This window comes from Ursus americanus, chromosome 12, assembly GCF_024610735.1.
Source record: "Ursus americanus isolate L20-20 chromosome 12, mUrsAme1.1.p, whole genome shotgun sequence".
Classification (NCBI taxonomy): Eukaryota; Metazoa; Chordata; class Mammalia; order Carnivora; family Ursidae; genus Ursus; species Ursus americanus.
The window spans coordinates 3,772,667-3,793,202 of NC_142138.1; the positions used below are offsets into that span (position 1 = coordinate 3,772,667).

Consider the following 20,536-nt stretch of genomic DNA (forward strand, 5'->3'; position numbering starts at 1 on the left):
GAATGAATACATCCATTTATTAAACTTTCCCATGTGCAAGACCTTCGATGGAGTGTCATGGAGGCCCTTGAGGGAGGGAGGGAGGACTGAGGCAGGGACCTGAGTAAGACTTAGGAACGGGCTTAAAGTCTAGGCTTTGAGTTGGGTCAAAGGGAGCTCCTGAAGATTTCAGAGAAGACATAACTGGCCTTAACCTTGCACCATCTTGGGGATGACACAGCAGATGGGGAATCAGCCTGGAGGTAACGTGTAAGTGTTGAGTATGGTGTGGTGGTGGTGGCAGGAAAGATTTAATGTTGAGTCGATGTAGGTTCTGAGCCATGGAGGGTGGTGGCACTTTATCAGTTAAGACTGGGTTGGAGGAAGGGCAGAGTTCACACTCGAGGATGGAGGGAGAGGAGGAAAAGGTAAGTACGCGAGGGAGAAGGTGCTCAGCTGCTGCTTCTTTCTCGGGGCAGGTGACTGAAGAGGATGGCTATTACGCTATCCCTGATGCCTTGTTTGGGAACGTGCCTCCACCACCCTCCAGAGGTTTTAGCTTTGAGCCCAGGCTGAAGCCAGAGAAAAACAAGGAGAAAAAAGGAGGAGCCAAAAGAAAAAAAAAACAACAACCACCCAAAAAACCCTGAAGTAAAGTCCATGGGGTGGGGAGCTAGAAGGCCCCCTTCAAGTAGCTCAGGCCTGGCAGCTTGTGCTGGGCTTGTGGAAGATTCCCTCTCACAGAGGCTAAATAACTCGGGAAGCAAGCCCGAGCACGCAGAGGGCTTGTGGGTCTGCGGGGCTGGGCCACCAGGGTCAGTCAACCGGCTCCACTCCAACCAGACACAGGGGCGTGCTGTCTTTCTGAGCGTGTCAGCTCAGGTCAGGAGCGCGCAGACCCCAACCGGTCCAGGGAATGTGTCGTCACCCTGGGCGCCGCCTAGTGGGGCCTGTGCAGGCACAGTCCTGCTGGCCCGAGGCTGCCCCCTGGCGCCGCCTCACTCTTCCCAAGGGCTCATGTCGGTGTCAATGGCCACGCAGTTGTATGCTGCATAGCGGAGCTTCTCCTCGCACACCTTGGCACTGAGGGAGACAGGGACGCGGTCAGCGCCAGGTGCAGAGCTCCCTCCATCCCTACAGGGGCCAGTGCACGCGGGGGATGGGTGACGGGGCTCCAGTTTGTGCACTTTAGTCCTGGAAGTCTTCCTCCATCCTAAGATGCCGCTCCTTCCCCCACTCCCCACTCTCTAGGCTGGAGCCTAGGAAACCCACCTGGCATAGTGTGGTAGGAAGAGGGTGCTGGAACAAGTGGAAGACTCCGGCAGTGCGTCTGTGGTCTCGTAGCTGGGGGCATGGACGGGCCGCAGATTAGGAGGAATTGTCGGGACACGGGGTAGGGGTGTGACAGGTGAGTGTGTGGGGAGAAGGCAGAGGCCAGCCACTACCCCCGCCCCCGCTCCTGCCACTCTCACCCCAGTTTGTCTGGGTAGATGTAGATCCGCGCTGGCAGGCGGCTGCGGCCAGTGACAAAGCGCAGGAAGCGGCTCCGATCCTCTGGATGGAGAAGGAAATCAGCGTCCGCACTCATGGTGGGGGAGGCTCTACAACTTCTCCCCTGCCTCAGTATCCCACAGGTGGAATCCGAACCCAGCATCATTCTCCTCTTCCACTCACCGTTGGTGAAGTTGTTCAGTGCTTCCCAGAAGTACTGCACCCGAGTGTCAGATGGCTCGAAGTCCTCAAACCGGGCTGGGGACATAGTCAGAATTCGGTCTTAGGTTCCAACCTACCTAGTTCTTAAGCCCCCATCCCTGCGCTGCCCCGCCCCACACTCACTGAGCTTGCGCAGAGCGTCCACAGTGACCTCTGGGTCCCCGCACACCTTCTTCTCCAATTCCTGCCAGGTCAGCAAGTCCAGCACAGCCTGTGGCACCACCTTTAGCAGACCTGCCTGCATGGCTGCCACCTGGGGAGGGAGGGAAAGGCCTGGCTAGGAATGTCCCAGGTCAGTGTGTGGTGGGGTAACTGGCCTCCATGCACAGAGCTAATGGGGGACATGACCTTTGTTCAGCACTGGGGGCCATCTCTGAACCCCACTGATACACAGGAATATGGGGCGGAGGAAGGGTGGGGGCCAGAGTTCTTGCAGTTGGGTACCGGTGGCCTATCAGGCTGGGCTCTGCCTATTAGGAGCTGTGCAAAGCTCTCTGTTCTGCTGGCCTCTGGGTGGTACCTGCTCCTTGCTCTCCTCTAGCCGGATCTTCTGCACCAGCTGGATGAAACGGGAACGGTCCTCATATCCCACCACGATGCCTGCACCCCCAGGGATCAACTCTACTACTTGCTGGTCACTCAGTACAGTGGTGAATGTTAGCTCCTTCCCAAATTTGAACTCAAATGTCTCCTTGTCCATTCCTTCCATCACTTCCAAGAGCTTCACCTGAGAGTTGGAGAGAGGCAAGGAGGTCGGCCTTTCATTGTGGAGACAGTCCTTGATTTTCTCTCGAGACGCTCACAGGGAAGGAGGAGAGGTAGCTAGACCAGGCAATCCCCATGCAGGCAATGAGGGCAGTGAGGGGTTCGGAACAAGGACTATGAAAGCAGCAAGACAACACCTCGCCAGCCTTGGCCGCCAGGGAAGGTGTCCTGGAAGAAATGGCATCTAAGCTGAGACCTAAATGATGGCTGGGAGTGTGCTGGGCCACAAGGAAGTCAGGAGTGAGAACACCTTGAAAAAAGGTAGAAAAAGCGAAAGGCCTGTGGAATCTGTTTGGCTGGAGCCAAGTGGCCAGAGATGCAGAGATCATAGAAGGCTTGTCGGTTCTGCACTGCACCCTAAGCCCAGGGCAGAGCCGCTGAAGGGTTTAAACAAAGAGAAGGAAATTAATTACTCTGGCTTCGGAGATCAGGTGGGTAAGAATGGAGATCGGAACACTAGCTTTGCAGTCAGTGGTTGTGTCAGAAAGGAAGGTGGCCTGAACCAGGAAGACAGTAGTGAGATGGAAGAAGTGGACAGATTCCAGAGGGAGACGTGACACAAAGTAGGAGGTGAGGGCGAACGAGGAGTGGAGGATGACACTGAGGGCCTTGGCAAGGGGGAGGGGTGGATAGTGGTGCTGTTCTGAGACAGCCCTAGAGGGCAGGGGAGTGGGAAGGTGATGAAGACTGTGCTGAGCCTGACGTGCCGTCTTGGGGCAGATGTCCAGGAGGAAGATGCATATGTGGGTCCAGGCTTAGAAGAGAGGCTGGAGTTGGAGGTGATGATTTGGGGATCACCGGAATAAAGACAGTAGCTGAAGCCATGGGAAAAGGAGGAATCAGCAAAGGAGCATGTGCAAGGTTAGAGAAGGTTCAGCACACCCTTCAGGGGCTGTGCAGAGGAAACACCGGGTCCAGGCCCTTCTTACCAGCACAGAGTCCACAGCTGGGAAGTCCTTGCTCCAGCTCACCTCCTCACCAGAGAGCTGCTTCCACACGAAACCAGGCAGAGCCAGGACCTGTGGGACAAAAACTACTGTATTCTCATCTTGGGCTGCCCAAGTTTAGCTGGTCCTTCTTCCTTCCAGGGGCCAGGCTGATCTGAGGGAGGCGCAGATTGGTCTACTCACCAGGAATTCCTTACCCCGAAGGGCAGCCCCCATCAGCTGTCCAATCCACTCGTATTTGGCAAAGTCTCGGCAGGAGGGGTTGGGCACGTACATGTCCCGGGCCTCACCAGTGCCATTGCCCTGCCCCCAAGACAGAGCTGCTAGCATGGCGTGGAATGGACCCTACTTTGTTGCCCCAGACTCTCCGCAGACTTGTCTGCACACCTTCCACTGGAGGCCCTGAATGATCCCTCTGACTGTACAGTGCCCCCTTCTTCCCTGTCTGCCCAGAGGCTGCCCCAGGCAACTTGGTCCCTCCTCTGCCCCCTCTCTAGGTCAGCACCGGGGAGGTTTGCAGAGACAAACAGCAGAAACAACATGAGAAGCAGGGATAGGAGATTACCTGGTTGGCTGTGCGCACGAAGAAGGGCAGGGGCACCGGGGTGTCTGCTGAGCTAGGGCACAGCTCTTCTGACATGTCTGCCAGGCTATCCCGAAAACCACCCCCTGAAATGCCAGACAGATGGCCTCAGCTGGGGCATTTGAGAGCCCCGGCCCCCATAAAGAGGTAATAAACAGGTCCTCTATCTCGGTTAGCCGTGACCCAGAGCCTCTACCACTCTAAATAGGGCAGGACCCTCACTATCCTTCCTCAGGGCCTCACCTTGGTCAATGATGCCTTCTGCAATGAATTTACACTCCCACCACTGGTCATAGCGCATGGGCCACCTGTAAGAAGGGTTGGATCTTCGTTACCATGCTGGGTCAGGGTTCAGGACATTTCACCAGCCCAGACACCAGCCAGGAGTAATGGTCACAGCGGTAATGGTGAGGGGTTCCAGAGGCAGTGTGTGGGGATGGGTAGTTTATGTGGGTCGAGCACAAGTCCCTCACCCTCATGCCATACCTGTAGTCCAAGGGCTTTTCATACTTGTCAGAGGGCTTGAGGCCTTCATAAACCTGGGGGCAGGGGAAAGGGAAGGGAGTTGTAGGAAAGTCTGTGTCAAGACCTTGCCCCACTCTGACCCAAAGTCCTTACTTAGGTCCCTCACGGCCCAGCCCCCACACCCTTTACTGACCCTCCCTTAGACTGACCCCAGGTGGTCCAGACCTGGGTAAAGACTGCGTTCTTGCAGGCAGGGTCCCTTAAGGGGCAGGCACGATGCTCCATGGCGAGGCGCCGGTTGATGTACAGGCGTGGCATGAAGCTGGGCTTGCTGCTTTCCGAGTCACGCAGGCACTGAGCCACCAGGCCCGGCCTCTGGCGTGACAGCAGCAGGAACTGCTTCACTTGCTGGTGAGAAGAGGTGGCCAGAGCAAGACTGGCAGGCAGTCAGTGTCTGTCCAGGCTCTGGAACCTTCCTCTATGCCTGGACCCAATTCCATAATTCCAGTCCATGCCTAGTTCATCCCCCCACCACCCACCCCTTCCTTGTTTCCAGTCCCTCCCTTAGTCCAGCCACCAGGGGGAGCTTTCTAAAACAATAAAAATCAAACTTTGTCATTACCTACTTAAAACCTTTCTGATGGCTCCAGTGATCTGTGACATAGTCCCTCCTTCACAGCTTGGCCCATAGTGCCCTCTGCTATCAGGGCCTGCTCTTTGCCTACCCAGTGTCATCTCCCAGTCATACTCACATCTACCTGTGTGCTTCTCTCAAGTCACCTCCAAGCAGCTAACAACTCCCAGTATGCACCTTTCACGCAGCCTCCCCTGTCTATGCTGTTACTTCTCCTCCCCCAGCTTTTGTATATTTCACATACTATCTGGGAGAATGGCATCCCAAACACTACATTTTAACTATTTGTGTCTGGCTTTCTTCCTGCATTCCTAGAGCCCTTGGAGTAGGTTTTAGGAATTCTGTAGAATAGAAAACACTTGCACGAGCAGAAGGGAGGAGCCCACTACTGACACCAATACTAGGGGGGCCAGGCTCACCTTAATCTCACTGAAGGTGCCCAGCGTGTGGTCCCAGGCAGGTACCAGGTGGTGCAGGACACTGTCTAGGATCTTTATGAATCTGGGGTGAGTGAGTAAAGATAATGCGACTAAAGAGGGTGGCAAGGATGTAAGACCCCCTCACTCCCCAACATACGAGGTCAGGAGAAGGTGGGACCCAGGGGCTGCTCTGAGCCTTGAAGTGGAACAGCTTACAGTATAGGGCCTTGGGAACCACCTTCATACCGACATATGAGGTTCAGGATTGGGGGAAAGGAAGGGCCTGGCAGGCACAGGACCACAGCCACCTCTGGAGGAGAACAGCTCTGCGGTACAGTACTTCAGGATCAGTGCCTTCCAGACGGGGATATCGCACCAGACTGGTCGGCTGGAACAGGTCTGCATTCAACCCTAGTTCCCGCTGTCTAGATGACTTGATCTTGATCCCTCGAAGACGTACATCAATCCCATCATCTGGGGGAAGGAGTCAGAGGGAAGTTATTTAGGGCACCTGCTGCCTTCTTTGCCCTCAGATCTGAGGATGGCCCCTTAATGCTCAGGCTTTTGTTACCTTTAGCCCCTAGAAACTTGGGACTTTTGAGATCCCCTTCTACTCCTCTGACTCTGATAATTATACTCTTTGCTAGTTCCTCCATCCATCACTATAATATTGGAATGCCTGAGGATCCCAACTCAGTTCCTCTTCCAGATGGGCCCAACCACCTCTACGGCTTTGAGGCAGGCCAATACCTGGTGCTTCCCACCTGGCTCAGGCCCAAAGCTTCACATCCTGGAGTTAAGTGCAGCTATCACCCTCATCCCAACTCCAAGCCCACTTCTCCACACTCACTGCCAGCTAGCCACTATCTATGCACTGGGGTTCCCTTTCCCTCCTTATAGCCTGAAGCCCCACCTCGGCACTCGACGATGCGGATCTCGATAACTGGGAGGTGAACGGTCATGTCCTCCAGGACACATACATCCCCGATCAGGGTCCTGTGGAGATGGATGTGAGGCACTTTGAATACCCGTTTCCGTCAGGGATCGCTGGGCTCTCACCTGACCTTGTACTTCCAAGTGGGGCCAGGCCCCACTGCTAGGATCATGCCCCATTTCCCCTCCCAGACCAGCTCGTTCACTCACTCATCAATGCTCACGTCACTCAGCTTCTTCAGGTTGTCCCCTTCGCCCCCATAGATCACTACCCGCTTGGGCATAAAGTTGTCATCTGTGGTATCCACTGTGAGTAGCAGCTTCCTGGGTGATCAGAGTATGCACATGGGTCTCTGTACACTTACAGGCATGGGTCCTGCCCACTCTGTCCTACCTCAGAGCCCACTTACTTGACAATGGTGCCCTTTTTCATGGTAAGCCGTACCCAGTGCTGGCACTGGGACCCATCACTCTCCCAGTAGGTGTCTGCATTGCTGTCTGTCAGGCAGGACACATTGAACTCCTCCTGGGGAGGGGCAGAGAGGTGGAGACAGTGTTTACCCCACTCCCTGCACATGGAGCTGGGTTAAAAGCACACCTGGTATGGGTGGAAGGGCCTAGGGATTCCTACAGGACTTCCAAAATGGGGTGCTGGACTGAGTCTGGCCTGTGGGAATTCAGGTTTGGCCCTAGCCTTAAAGGTGAGGATTCTGGATCTAGCAAGAAGTGACATCTTGCTTGGGGTGGGAGGAGTCCCAGAACCCACCGTGTAGGAGGAAACGTCTATGCTCTCCACATACTGCTTCACGCTACCCAGGTTCTCATCCTCCTTGCCCAGGTGGTCGTACAAGAAGTGGATCAGGTCCTCGTCGCACTCGTAGGTCCACGTCGGGGGCACATAGCTAAGCAACCCCAAGTCCCTAATTAGGTCAGGCCCAGACCTGGAGATTCTTCCTCCCTATCCCACCCCAGCTCACTCACAGTAATCTTTGTACAGCTTCGGTGTACGCCTCGGCTGGCTGGGGCCTTGATCCAAGGCGATGAGAGTATGTCAGGTCCACCACCTGTTCCCATCTGTGGACACAGAGTAGGGGATGGGGAGACATCAGTGGGCAGCGGGACACCCGCAGGGAGCTTTCTCCAGAGCTCTTATCTCCACCAGACTGTGCCTCCAGAAGCTCCACCCCAGCCCCATTCAGGTCCCGCCCCTTCCTGCTTTAAACCCTGCCTTCACTCCACATCCCACCTCCCTGCCTGTGCCAGCCTAGTTTCCAGCCCTTCAAGGGCCAAGCCATCAGGCAGCAAGCCGCGCCCCTTCAAGTGCAGGACCTGAGCACCGGTCGGTAGTCCACTCCGAAGAGCTGCTGCTGCCGCTGGAGGTGGTCTGGAGTGTCGATGGGTACGAGGCGGGCCCCGCCCTCCGCCGGTCGGCACACCAGCAGCCAGCCTTCGTCCAGCCCGCAGTCGCCCAGGTGTTCTGCCAGCTGCTCCTGCCGAGACGCGCGACATGGGGACAGCCGTCAGGGAACTGCCCAGCGGCCCGCCCTGCCCAGCCCAAGGCAAAGGACACGGAACGCAATGCTGGCTCAATATGGGGGATGGGAAGGGAGCAGCCTGGGGCTTCCCTGGCGCCGGGGGTCTTTTGCGGGGCCCAGGGCAGGCCAGGGAGTACCTTGGTCAGCTTCACCCAGAGCCCGTGGCCGTTGCACAGTTCCTCGCCGGTAGTACGCACGCAGGCTCCGCGCCGCAGCTCAATGCTGTCTCGCGCAGCGCGGAGGGGCCCGGAGCCCGTACCAGGGGCGGAGCCCGCGGCTCCCACCCGCAGCCCCAGGCCCTCCGCCTCCCACACCGGCAGCAACACGCGCGACGGACCCGCTGGGTCCTTGTAAAGCTTGTAGAGCACCTCGCGTGGCACGAAGGCCAGCGCCGCCGGCAGCGGCCGTCCAGCGCGGAGGCTCTGCGCTGCCTCTGCCAGGAAGCGCACGCGGCCCAGCAACTGCCGCGGAGACTCTAGAGCCGCGCCCGGGCCCGGGCCTGCCATGGTGAAGCGGCAAAGGAAAGCCCAGGGGCGGCCGCTCGGCTTTCGGAGCCGCAGCCGCGAAGGCTGACCAAGCTGCCCACCACGCTCGGCCCCGCCTTCGGCCAACCTTCGCCGTAAGTTCTGGACTAAGGGCACCTCACGCGCCCGCCGTATTACCCTGTATACTCGGATACCTAAGTATCCGACTCCGCGACTCGCACTGAGCCAACCAGACCCAAGTTCAGTTGTCTTTATCTGATCCATCTCTCCTTGTCCATCCGCTTTGCTGCCACTATTTTATAACCTCATTGAGCCACCATCTTATCTAGCCTGGATCATTGCAACATTTTTCTGGTTCTCTGTCCTGTTTTTGCTTTCCCACCCCCATGACTCATACACTACAACCAGAAGAATCTTTAAAATCTTTAAAGAATCGTTCGGGGTTCATCCTGGTGGTTACTCCTAATCCTAGGACACTGGTGATCATTATCCAGTTTCTCCCAGTAATCCTGAACCAGATGAGAGGAAAGGTCCAATGTGGGAATATAGGTCCAAGGTGGCTAGACAGGATGGAGGCAAAAAAGATGGACAGGAGCCGTTGGTAAAGTATAATCATGGAGGAAAAAGAAATTTTGTCTCTCACCTTCCTCTACAAACAGTTTTTAAAAAGTTTTATTGAGATATAATTCATATTCCATATAAGTCACCCATTTAAGGTGTACAATGGTTTTTGATATATTTTTAAAAATTGTGGTAAAATAAGTGTAAATTTGCTGTGTTAACCATTTTAAGAGTACAGTTACCTATTTCCAAAACTTTTTCATCACTCCAAACAGAAAGGCTTTCTCTTTAAGCAATAACTCCTCATGGCCTGCTTGGTAAACTCTAATCTACTTTCTGCCTCTATGAATTAGCCTGTTCTAGATATTTCATAAATGGAACCATGTAATATTTGTCCTTTTGGGTCTGTCTTATTTCACTTAGAATAATATTACAACAATATTATAGCATGAAGAGAACTTAATTTCTTTTTACGGGTTGACTAATACTCCGTTTTATGTATATACTGCATGTTGTTTATCCATTCATCTGTTGATGGACACTTGGATGGAGACTTTGATACAGTTTTCAAATAATCAAAATTATCAAGAAAGAAATAATATATGATCCCATGTAATTTTGACAGTTTCCCTTTTTTTTCTCCCTAGAAAGTTGGGAACATAGTGTCCCTCTTCCCTTCTCTGCACGCTATTTGTTTGCTACCATGCTACTCAGAATAAAGTGGACGAATGAATCTCATAAGGGCCTGCATGACCTGGACCCTGAAGACCTGTCTAGCCTCTGTAATTCCACCAGATCGGTCTTCTGGTTCCCATAATAGCCATTTGTTCTTTTGCGTCTTCTCTTTCCACATGCTGTTCCCTCTGCTCAGACCACCCCCACTGCTTTCCCTAGTTAAGGGAGGAGCGCTTGCGAGCTGCTTCTAGTTTTTTCCTCTGAAAACATTTCTATTACGATTGCTGATCCACCAGTCTGTAGCTCCTTAAAGGAAAGACCTGTCTTGGTGACCACTGTAACTTCTGCACTTACTATAGCGTCCGCCTCTTAGTAGGTAATATAAATATATATTTTTAAAGACTTATTTTAAAGAGAGAGCCCCGTCCCTGCCCACCCATGAGTGGGGGGAGGGGCAAAGGGAGAGAATCCCAAGCCGACTCCCAGAGGAGTGTGGGAGCTCCAGCTCAGGACCCATGAGATCATGACCTGATCACAAGTCCCACACTTAACAGATTAAGCCCCCAGGTGCCCCAGTAATATAAATATTTAATTATTTCATTTCCCTGTACACTTTTGTTCTTTAATCCACTGTGTGCCTGGTCGTTAGGCATAAGATTGTTAGAATCAGGGGCGCTTGGGTGGCTCAGCCGATAAGCGTCTGCCTTCATCTGGGGTCATGATCCCAGAGTCCTCTAATCGAACCCCGCATCGGGCTCCCTGCTGGCAGGAAGCCTGCTTCTCCCTCTCATACTCCCCTTGCTTGTGTTCCCTCTCTCGCCGTCTCTGTCAAGTAAATAAATAAATAAATAAAATCTTAAAAAAAAAATTATTAGAATCATGGAGCATGGGAGTAAAAGTGGGTCTCGGCAGAAACTTCCAGATTTCCAGGCCATCAGAGGAGAGGAAAATCCTGATGCCACGGTAAGGTGTAGTTATTTGCGGAGTTCTTGGCGGTGGCGGCGGGGGCGGGGCGGTGTGTGTGTGTGTGGGGGGGTGCGTTTGTAGCTGCGACGCTACAGCGGACTTTACGGTGGAGGGAGGTAGGGGGGGTCCTACGGGCAACAGCCGGGGCAGCCCCGGAGCTAGTGCCGGTGTCGGATCATGTGACTTTCAACATGGCGGCGGCCTGGGCTCATTCCAGGAAGGGGTGGAGCGTGAGCTCACAGGCTGCGGTAGAGGTTGAAGTGGGGACTGTGCTCGCAGTTACCGAAGGCTTATCATGGAGGCGAACGGGTTAGGGTGAGTTCTCTGTACCACTGTGTATGGCCCGCGTGGCTTCTGACCTGAGTCTTCCAACTTAGGAATCTGTCCCTACACCCCTCTTTCCCGACCTTGGAGAGCTCCCAACCCGACTCCTGTCGCTGGAATCCCTAATTCTCCACCCATGGATTCCAGAGACTTTCATTTAGGGGATACCTCCAGGATTTTCTAATCCTCAATTAGGAAACGTATTTTGGGACTGTCTTCTCTGTTTCTCGATCACTGTCCCCTAGCCTGGGAATCTGCCAGCTTCCAAACCAGCCAATTGGTAGCCCTCTTCCTAAGATTTTCTGGTCCAAAGACGCTATCAGTCCTTCATGGGCTTTCATTCTGCCCTTCCCCCAGTTTCTCCAGTGGGGCTTTGAGCTTGGGGAAGTTGGGGCTGTGTGGAAGATAGAGGCCCCAGCGCGGGCCCTTCTAGTCTTGTGCACCCTCTGATAGGCAAAGAAGAGGTGGAACGGGCGGGGAGCCACAGCTTAGGAACTGGCTGGAGAAGGCAGATAGTGGTGTTGGAGTGAATCCGCCTTAAGAACCTGGACCTTCCTTAACCCCTGGTTTAGCTTACTGACACCTACCCCCACTCCCTCCTGATCTCCAGATCCCAGGGTTTTCCAGAGCTAAAGAATGACACGTTCCTGCGAGCAGCCTGGGGAGAAGACACAGACTACACTCCTGTTTGGTGCATGCGGCAGGCAGGCCGCTACTTACCAGGTCAGGGTCAGGGCCCAGGAATAGAAGTGAAACTCTGGAGGGTGAAAAGATTTTGAGGGGCAAGGGAGGGATCCAGAGGTTCCTCAAGGTTGAGCCCTGCTTTCCTTCTTCCATCTGCAGAGTTTAGGGAAACTCGGGCTGCCCAGGACTTTTTCAGTACCTGTCGCTCCCCAGAGGCCTGCTGTGAATTGACTTTGCAGGTGAGGCCTCCACAAAAAAGGGAGGGATTTATGCCCTCAGCTTGCCTCCAGGTAACCTGTCTTCTATTCCCTACAGCCACTGCGTCGCTTCCCTCTGGATGCTGCCATCATCTTCTCCGACATCCTTGTTGTACCCCAGGTACCCACTCAAACCTGATGGCTAAGAAGGGGTAAAGATAGTCAAAGCTCAAGATAAGCACTTATCTTCACTGGACAGAGGGAAAAACTTGGACTGAAAGAGATGGAGCTTGGCCAAGTTTCATTTTCCTCTTCCTCCTTGGCATGGGCTGAACAGAGCCTTTCCTCCTAGAGTTATAGGTTGGGAATCCAGATATTTTCTTCCCCTCCAGGCACTGGGCATGGAGGTGACTATGGTGCCTGGCAAAGGGCCCAGCTTCCCAGAACCATTAAGAGAAGAGCGGGACTTAGAACGTCTCCGGGATCCAGCAACAGTGGCCTCTGAGCTGGGCTATGTGTTCCAGGCCATCACCCTCACCCGACAACGGCTGGCTGGGCGTGTGCCGCTGATTGGCTTTGCTGGTGCCCCGGTAATGTGGAACAGGGCAGGAACTGGGCATGGGGAAATCACTCTAGCGGGTCTGGTGTAGACAGGGGAAGTAAGTATCAATCTGGCTTCTACACCTGTGACGTTCTCTTTGTATCCTTTTGCAGTGGACTCTGATGACATACATGATTGAGGGTGGCAGCTCAAGCACCATGGCTCAGGCCAAGCGTTGGCTTTACCAGAAACCACAGGCTAGTCACCAGCTGCTTCGCATCCTCACTGATGCTCTGGTCCCATATCTGGTGGGACAAGTGGCTGCTGGTGCCCAGGTGGGTCCTGAGGGAGAGAAATGGACTGGGGTCTAGAAGGATGAGAAGCAAGAGAGTTCCCACACCTGAGAGGGTAGGTGTCTTAATGGCAGGCAGGAAAAAAGCTTGGCCTACGATGATCTGACTGGAGCACCTACGTCCACCTTGTCGTTGACACTGGCGATGCTATATGTGTTCAAAGACCAAAGCTAGCACTGGGATCTGGAGAAGGCAAACTCTTTGAATGGAACTGGCTTTATAGGCTTAGGCAGTATGAGGGTCTGAAATCACTAGGGAAAAACGGAGACATCTGTATGTGGGGCGTGGGATACTTCGTGTGTTATGTATTTCTCTTTACCATCCCCTCCCCCCTCAACTGTAGGCATTGCAGCTCTTTGAATCTCATGCAGGGCATCTTGGCCCACAGCTCTTCAGTAAGTTTGCACTGCCTTACATCCGTGATGTGGCCAAGCGGGTGAAGGCCAAGCTGCAGGAGGCAGGCCTGGCACCAGTGCCCATGGTAAGGATGGGGATGGAGGAAGTGAAGGTGGGCCTGTGAAACTTTCAGGGTATGTCCTGTAGGGGCTGAAGTGACCACTGGAGGGCAGCAGAGGTGCAGCCAAGATAAGTTAGTGGGCGTAGGAAGGCCCTTTGTAGCCTCAGAGATCTGTCCTTTTCCTCAGATCATCTTTGCTAAAGATGGACATTTTGCTCTGGAAGAGCTGGCCCAAGCTGGCTACGAGGTGGTTGGGCTTGACTGGACAGTGGCCCCAGAGAAAGCCCGGTGAGTGATAAAGGGTGAGGTGGAGAGGGTGCAGCTGCCATATGTGCAGTCGCCAGAACATGGCATTGACTTTGCTTTCAGGGAACGCGTAGGGAAGACCGTGACCTTGCAGGGCAACCTGGACCCCTGTGCTCTGTACGCATCTGAGGTAACCAGGGTCCCTATGTGTGTGTGTGTTTGTATACTCCCATGGTTGTAGATATGGTTGTATCACTGTGTGTGTGTGTTTTTTTTGTATGTTTGTCGCTCTATACATATCATGTAAGCTCTAAGAAAGCAGGAATTTCTTTTTATGGTTGTCTGGCCCGTACTAAGCATCCAGTAGACTCTTTTGAATTGATGACTGAATGAATAACATGGAGTAGGAGCATGCGTACATGTTGTATGTGTCACAGTTATGTATGGGGAGTACGAGGGCTTGCTGGCCCTCCTGTAGCCAATGCCCTGTTGGTCCTCCAGGAGGAGATTGGACGGCTGGTGCAGCAGATGCTGGATGACTTTGGGCCACAGCGCTACATTGCCAACTTGGGCCATGGACTTTACCCTGACATGGACCCAGAACACGTGGGGGCCTTTGTGGATGCTGTGCATAGACACTCACGTCTGCTTCGACAGAACTGAGCATACACCTTTTCCCTCAACTACAACCAACAAAGATGATTGACTTTTCCCAGAAGAATAAAAGTTCCAGAGTTGGAGTCTAACATATGGTTTCATTTGTGGAAGATCTTTACCCTTATCCTCAGTTCTTTCTTGGCCTCTGCTTCTTCCCTGGGGCCCCTTTCTGCATCTTCTCCTCTTAAGTCATAGGAGCTCAGATATCAGTGAATATGTACTGTACTCAATGTCAGGGCCCTCACTACCATCTTGCTCTCAGCTTTCCGAGCCTGAGGGCTATATGGGGTTGGGTAAAGCTTCCTAGGAGCTGAAGCTGTGACATTTGCAGATAAATGGGGTCCTCACAGCATACAAGGCCAAACTGACAGGGCTTTCTGTCTGGGGATGGAAGGGAGTGTAGATCAGAGAGGGGCACAGAAATTGGTAGAATATTTTAGAGAGGCCTGTTGAGAAAGATGGAATCAAGGTGAGCAGGGAGAAGCTGAGAGGACTTCAGCTTTGACACCAAAAGATGGGGGAGGACGTAAAGATTCAGGGCTAGGATGCTTAGGAGTAGACACTTAGACTTGCATCTTTGAGGCGAGAAGGCCTCTGAAGCCGAAAGGCCCTATGGCACTCAGGGTTGCTCTGCATTGTTTTCTGAGCATACCTGTAATTTTCTCAGGACCTTGGTGTTTCTGCCCATCACAGTGATACGTACTTCCTGGGACAAGGTCTGCGGTGCCTGTGAGCTCTGGAGAGGGGTGTGGTGTGGCAGGAAATCATTTGTCATTCCGCATCTCCTTAGAACACTAGGGACCCACTGCACTAGAGGCCCAACCAATTCCCTGTCCCAGCCTGGGGCAATGCAGAAGACAGAGAAGGGCCCCATTTATTGAGAGAACACAATTCTGATTTTGGAAAAATGGTATTTTCTGTGATCCATGATTTATTCATAGAAAAGCACTGTGAGTTCACACACTTGCTAAAAAACGGCAATCGTGATACAGAAATGGGAGTGGCTTTTTTTTTTTTTAAACCAACCTATTGGGCTGAGAGGTAGTAGGGGCCCATGGCTGGATAGTAAGACTTAAGTAGCCACAAACAGCAAAAACGACTTACTGGTTAGTGTGGAGGGGAAAAAAAAAGTGACAGTTTGTCAAAGAAAGGAACATAAAGCAGACAGGTCCTTAGTTCACACTCTAGCTATACCATCCCTTCCCTATCACACCCCACCCCCTACTTCGGAACTAAAACATGAAACAGTAAACACCAAGACACTGGCATCCAGATGACTCTTCTGAAAGCCCATGCTACCTCCTAAAAAATTCCAGGCTGAGCACAGAGGTCAGGAAGGTAGCAGGAACATGATACACTGTGGAGGTCAGCTAGGGCTAAGACAGGCATTGCCTACTAAGGGTAGAAACTACTCAGAAAGGGAAAGGCCAAATGCATTCCAGCCCCAGCCTCCAAAACAGTGACCAGTGGGCAGGCAGAGGAAGCTTGAGGTAGAAAGGCAAGGGAAGAAAGCAAGTACAGGGCAAGAAGAGAACTGGAGCTGAAGGAGTCACTCTTAGGGTAGCGGGAGACTAGTGCTTAGGAGCTTGCTGAGAAAACGGCGAATAAGGGAGGCAAAGAGATGGGGAATGTGTTTAGCTAGTGGGAGAGATGAAGAGGAATGGGGAAGAGAGATCTGGCAAAAAGAGAAGGGACACATTCATGCTGATTCTCAAACATAAATTCAGACATACTTATGTCAAAATTTACACAGTTACATATATAAAGAGAACAAAGGAGAGCAAGCATACAAACACGCAAACATATTTCTACACATGCATCCATGTGTGCCCCCCACTAAACATGCATTGACAGACAGGCACACACACACACAGGTATGTATTCTTACATGTTCACAAATGTGTATACTCACATACAAACCCACAGTCCAGTACACAGACATGTACTCACACAGACACAGACCTGACATAGCCACACATAAATACATGTGCAAGACAGGTATGCACATATATATCTATGCACACAGACATGTACTTAGCCATACGGATACATACACACACATACATAATTAGAGAGAAAACCAGACGCTCGCTAACACAAAGGTGACCAGAGTAGATGAATATTATGAGCTCAGTGGCCTCCCAGACCTTCACCCTCCCCCTGCACTTATTTCTCAGGAGCCCAACAGGCTCCTAGAGAGGCTGTGTGTGGCAGGAGCAAGAGCTTCACTGTCCTTGTGGCGTTATGAGGCAAGAGTCTAAGTCCAGTCCTGGCCCTGCCCCTCTCCCACCACCGGGCTATACAGATGCCCTGTGTCTGCAGGCTGGGGTTTCTGCATAGACTAGACCTGGGATTTATTCTAACTGGCCATTGTACTCCCTACCAACCCCCACTCTTCCACTGCAAACGGTATATATTCTGCAAGGGAAACCTGAGAAATGGTTGTGTCTCCTCAGAAAACAAGCCTATCTTCCCACCCATAGCTACTTCAAGTACCCATCAAATTAGAACCAGAATTATAAATAGTTACAACTTTACAGTGTAATTGGCAACACATATACTATAGTATTTACAGTACCATAAATGCTTCTGTTTCTCTGGTTAAGCAATCCCTGAGACGGAACAGTGTTCTGTGTTTGCCAAGGGAGAGCGGGCCAATGCCCAGGACACGCAGGATATAGGGGCGTGAGGTGGCATGTTGTGGGGTTTCTGATCAATCTGGAGGGCCCAGCTCCTTCAGGAACAGTGGCCTGTAGTGGGAACCTTGCCAAGGAAGGCATATTGGCTAGGGTTGGACTCTCCCATGCTTGGTCCTGTGGTGCTTTGGCTTCAGCCACAGGCGCTCAGAGTCCTCTCAGGGTGGACAAATGTTTCAGTGTCCTTGGCCTGACCTGTGGTACCTGGGAGCCCAAGCTGCCCTGGCAGTGAGCTGTCCGCTTTCTCAGCCAAAGCGCTCTCTCACCAGCAGCATCAGCTTCTTCTTGCCTTTGTAGATTTGCTTAAGGTTGTCGATGAATTGGGCAAACTGCAGGTGGCCATCCTGGGGCAGCAGAAAGGTCTCCCGAGCCTTGCTCAGGAACTCAATGAACTCTCCGTAGTGGCGAGGGCTGATGTGTGTCAGGCGGGAGTGTGTAGTGTTGATGTAGGCGTTGATGGTGGCGTCCAGCAACTGGCGCAGTGGAGCTTTGTCGGTGGACATGAGCTTTCCAGAGCTGCGGCGGCCTGGGATGCCAGCCAGGCCCGGTGCCGTCACGGTACAGCGCCGCAAGATGTCTGAAAGCACTGTGGCACAGTGCACACTCTTCACCACCAGCGGGATGAGGGCTGCCAGCTCATTCTTGCCCAGAGAGTGGCTGAGAGCACACGCCCAGAGCACATCGTTGATGGCTGGATGGGTATCCTGGTTGTAGGCCAGGTTGAGATGGCTCATGGCCAGCGAGGCCAACTTGAAGGCACGTAGCGGGTAGCCACGGAGCTCCATGTAGCGGGCAATGGTGAACAGTTGTGAATGTGTCATGCCACCAGTGGCAGCATCAATGGCGATCTGGTAGGCTGCCTCAAAGGCGATGTGGTCTTTCTCACAGAGTGTAAGGGCTGACAGGGCACAGCTCTGTGGATCCTTCATGGCACACTGTAGGGCCAGTGTGCGAGCACAGCTAGCCAGCTCCTCCCGCTGTGGATAGTCAAGACTGAGGCGCAGGATAGTGGTGTGGGATACAGCTGTGGCAGCCACAATGCTAGTTGCCTCGGTGGGGGTGAAGAGTGTGTACCAGCTCTGCAAAATGCTCACCAGGGCCCGCACACCTGTCAGGGAGAGCCTGAGCTCAGCCGTGGCCATCTGGGTCCTGATCCAGGTCTGCCCAGATTACCACTTGGGGTCAGAACTTGGCCTGCAGAGATGAGTTCTCCCTCCTCCTCAGCAGCCTTGAGATGATCTGAGGCAAACCAGGGAGCAGCCCGGATGGCCAGACCCTGTTTGGGGTCTCTTCCCATCCCTTTCTTCCCCCAGTCAGAGGGTTGAAGATTCTGCAGGTGCTCTTAGCCCCTCACAAGGATGGAGCAGCAACACCTGTGGTTTACCTGCCCCAAGGTCACAGATCTGCCTGGGGGTTCTAGCTGAAGTGGGGCCTCTACAGGTAGAGTCTCATGCTGGGACTCTGGGTTCTAGAGGGTCCCGAGACTCCGAGTTGTCTGGGGTTTTTCAGAAGCATAGGCAGGGACTGGGACCAAACCACTGGGCCAACTACCTCCCAAGGGTGCACTTGTATACTGGTGGCTGAAAATTCAGTCTCTCAAATGTGTCCCTGATCGGAGGGTCAGAGTGCTGCTGACATCAGGGTATGGTCCAAGCAGTGAGGGCAGAGCTTGGGCCAGCTAAATAAAGGCCATCTTTCCTATCAGCAGCCCCCATCCTTTCCCAGGCCATCAGTAATAGGAATATGAGAGCTCTAAGGATGTCTCTAAGGAACTGTCTTGTTCCAAGAGTAGGGCCTAGGAACTCCTTTCCCCAGGGGATTAGAGGGAAGTGGGAGACTCACCCACTTCTGTAGCACATGTCACCAGCCACCGCACCATCTCCCGGCGCCTCCAGTTAAGAGTTGATAAGGTCATCCTCATCACCTGGGCAAAAAAGAGGCATTTCCACTTGGCTAAGTATAACTGTTAGGACTTCTACATCCCCACATCCCCTTGCCATCCATTTATGCAACAAGTATTTATTGGTGCTTTAAACAGCCATCTCTGATAAATACAGCCAGGTTTGCTTAATTTCTGCCCACCCCTCCCACCAATCAGATAGAAGGTTTCTCTGATGACCTGTAATAAAGTCCTTATTATCACACCTTATTATTGACTTGACTTGGAGGGATGGGGAGGGGGTGGGGAGAAAATGGGGACCCTATGGAGCCTAAAGCTACACTGATTCTGGCCTTAACTTCAAAATGGAGCTCAATTTAGAGAGTCCTTACCTAGAAGCCTAGGCTGGAAGTTGTGTTCTGGGGACACAGAAAGTACCGGGCTTGGCTGGTTCATGCCCAGTAGCCTAAAGCAGGGATGACCCACTTCTCCATACCTGTAACCCCAGCTCCAGGGCCACGTTGAGCAGGGTGCTGTCAGTAGTACTGTCTGTGGGAGTGGCAATCTTGAATGCATCTTGGGCCAGTTTGAAGATGAGGGAGGAAGAATGGATGTGCTTCTGTATTGCTTCCAGAATTGTTCGGAGCCTCAGAGTGTCCCCTATAGGTGCAGAGAGAAGAGGCAGTGACAGGTCTTCTTTAAAGCCTCCCTGAACAGTCCACTGTTCACATAGACACTGGCTGAACTGGCTGCTATCAGTTCACTGAATACTTCTGAATGCTACCATCCCTTTTGGGTAGCCAAGCTCTGGCTCCAGTAAATACCCTGGAGACTGCTTCCTTCACCAGGCACCCACATGAATTCACTTCTCTCCACCTGTTCCTCTGCCTCTACCCTTCACCTTCTTCCCCTTGACTCCTCAAGGCCCAGAAATAATTTTTATGAACACCCGACTTTTGAGAGCTACTTATACAGGACATAGGAAGCCACATTATCAAGAAAGTATGCTAATGCCATTGTTTCCTTCTCACTGCAGCTCCCTGGAGCAAACAAGGAGCTGGGCCACCACTTCCTACTTAGCAGGCGAGGATTCTATACAAAGTAGAGGGCACAGAGTTAAGAAACATACCACTGGAAGGGCATGTATACCATATGACGTGAAGGTCACTGTGTGAAGGTAGTATAGTATATGAAAGATTGGTGTGTTCTATAAGGAATAAAAGTAGAGATAGAATGAAAATAGGTCTTGTTTGACAAAGAGGTGCGGTGGTAAGAGTATATAGGCTTTGGAATGAAATGCATTGGGAAGTGAACCTAGTTCAGTTTCTTCATCCATAAACGATAACCTTTAGAGTTGTTGTGACAATTATAAACAACTTGTATATAGTTAATATTCTATGATCCTACTTCTGTAAAAAAAGGTAAGTAGCAATGTGTGTGTATAGTGTATGTGTGTGCACTACACGATTAGAAAATCTCCAGGAATATTTCTACCAATGTCTCAGGAGTAGTTATGTTTCGATGTCAGAATTATGGGAGAGATTACCTTTTTTCTGTCATCTTTAAAAACAATTTTTAAAATTAGTAGACTTCATGTTATTTTTTTATTTTTATGTTTTAAAATATTTATTTATTGGTGGGGAGGAGCAGAGGGAGAGGGACCGAGAGTCTCAAGTAGACTCTGCACTGAGTGTGGAGCCCAACACGGGGCCCGATCCCACGGCCCTGAGATCACAACCTGAGCTGAAAGGGAGAGCTGGACACTCAACTGCCTGCACCACTCAGGCACCCCAGACTTCATGTTTTTAGAGCAGTTTTAGGTTTATAGAAAATTGAGCAGAT

The 20,536-nt window shown here is 52.3% G+C and overlaps 3 protein-coding genes across 6 annotated transcripts in view; 1 reads left to right on the forward strand and 2 right to left on the reverse strand.

The window, feature by feature from the left end:
• Positions 1-8,584, reverse strand: HECTD3 (HECT domain E3 ubiquitin protein ligase 3). Of its 3 annotated transcripts, none has more exons than XM_045799697.2 (21): positions 8,111-8,584; positions 7,768-7,928; positions 7,420-7,512; positions 7,205-7,340; positions 6,849-6,964; positions 6,649-6,762; positions 6,419-6,501; positions 5,814-5,979; positions 5,506-5,587; positions 4,678-4,860; positions 4,474-4,526; positions 4,231-4,295; positions 3,970-4,073; positions 3,588-3,707; positions 3,387-3,476; positions 2,213-2,419; positions 1,816-1,945; positions 1,654-1,728; positions 1,452-1,533; positions 1,252-1,323; positions 1-1,062 (listed from the first exon to the last, which is right to left on the reverse strand). In XM_045799697.2, exons 1-21 carry the CDS (start codon positions 8,477-8,479, stop codon positions 978-980), a joined length of 2,586 nt encoding a protein of 861 aa, XP_045655653.1. In that variant the 5' UTR covers positions 8,480-8,584; the 3' UTR covers positions 1-977. The 3 variants fall into 3 exon arrangements, with proteins under 3 accessions (XP_045655653.1, XP_087721960.1, XP_045655654.1); XM_087865834.1 differs by having other exon boundaries at positions 1,452-1,562; XM_045799698.2 differs by lacking the exon at positions 3,588-3,707.
• A 1-nt stretch (position 8,585) lies between these two features.
• Positions 8,586-14,208, forward strand: UROD (uroporphyrinogen decarboxylase). Of its 2 annotated transcripts, XM_045799699.2 has the most exons (11): positions 8,586-10,657; positions 10,878-10,975; positions 11,595-11,707; positions 11,828-11,907; positions 11,984-12,046; positions 12,258-12,455; positions 12,580-12,741; positions 13,103-13,240; positions 13,404-13,504; positions 13,586-13,652; positions 13,964-14,208. In XM_045799699.2, exons 2-11 carry the CDS (start codon positions 10,956-10,958, stop codon positions 14,123-14,125), a joined length of 1,104 nt encoding a protein of 367 aa, XP_045655655.1. In that variant the 5' UTR covers positions 8,586-10,657; positions 10,878-10,955; the 3' UTR covers positions 14,126-14,208. The 2 variants fall into 2 exon arrangements, with proteins under 2 accessions (XP_045655655.1, XP_087721965.1); XM_087865839.1 differs by lacking the exon at positions 8,586-10,657 and having other exon boundaries at positions 10,825-10,975.
• An 824-nt stretch (positions 14,209-15,032) lies between these two features.
• ZSWIM5 (zinc finger SWIM-type containing 5) overlaps positions 15,033-20,536 on the reverse strand; it is a 198,221-nt gene continuing 192,717 nt past the window's right edge. The window contains exons 12-14 of the mRNA XM_045799696.2: positions 19,191-19,354; positions 18,658-18,739; positions 15,033-17,923 (exon numbers count right to left, since the gene is read on the reverse strand). Of these exons, the coding sequence (XP_045655652.2) occupies positions 17,061-17,923; positions 18,658-18,739; positions 19,191-19,354 (1,109 nt within the window). The 3' untranslated portion in view covers positions 15,033-17,060. The remainder of the gene's footprint in view (positions 17,924-18,657; positions 18,740-19,190; positions 19,355-20,536) is intronic.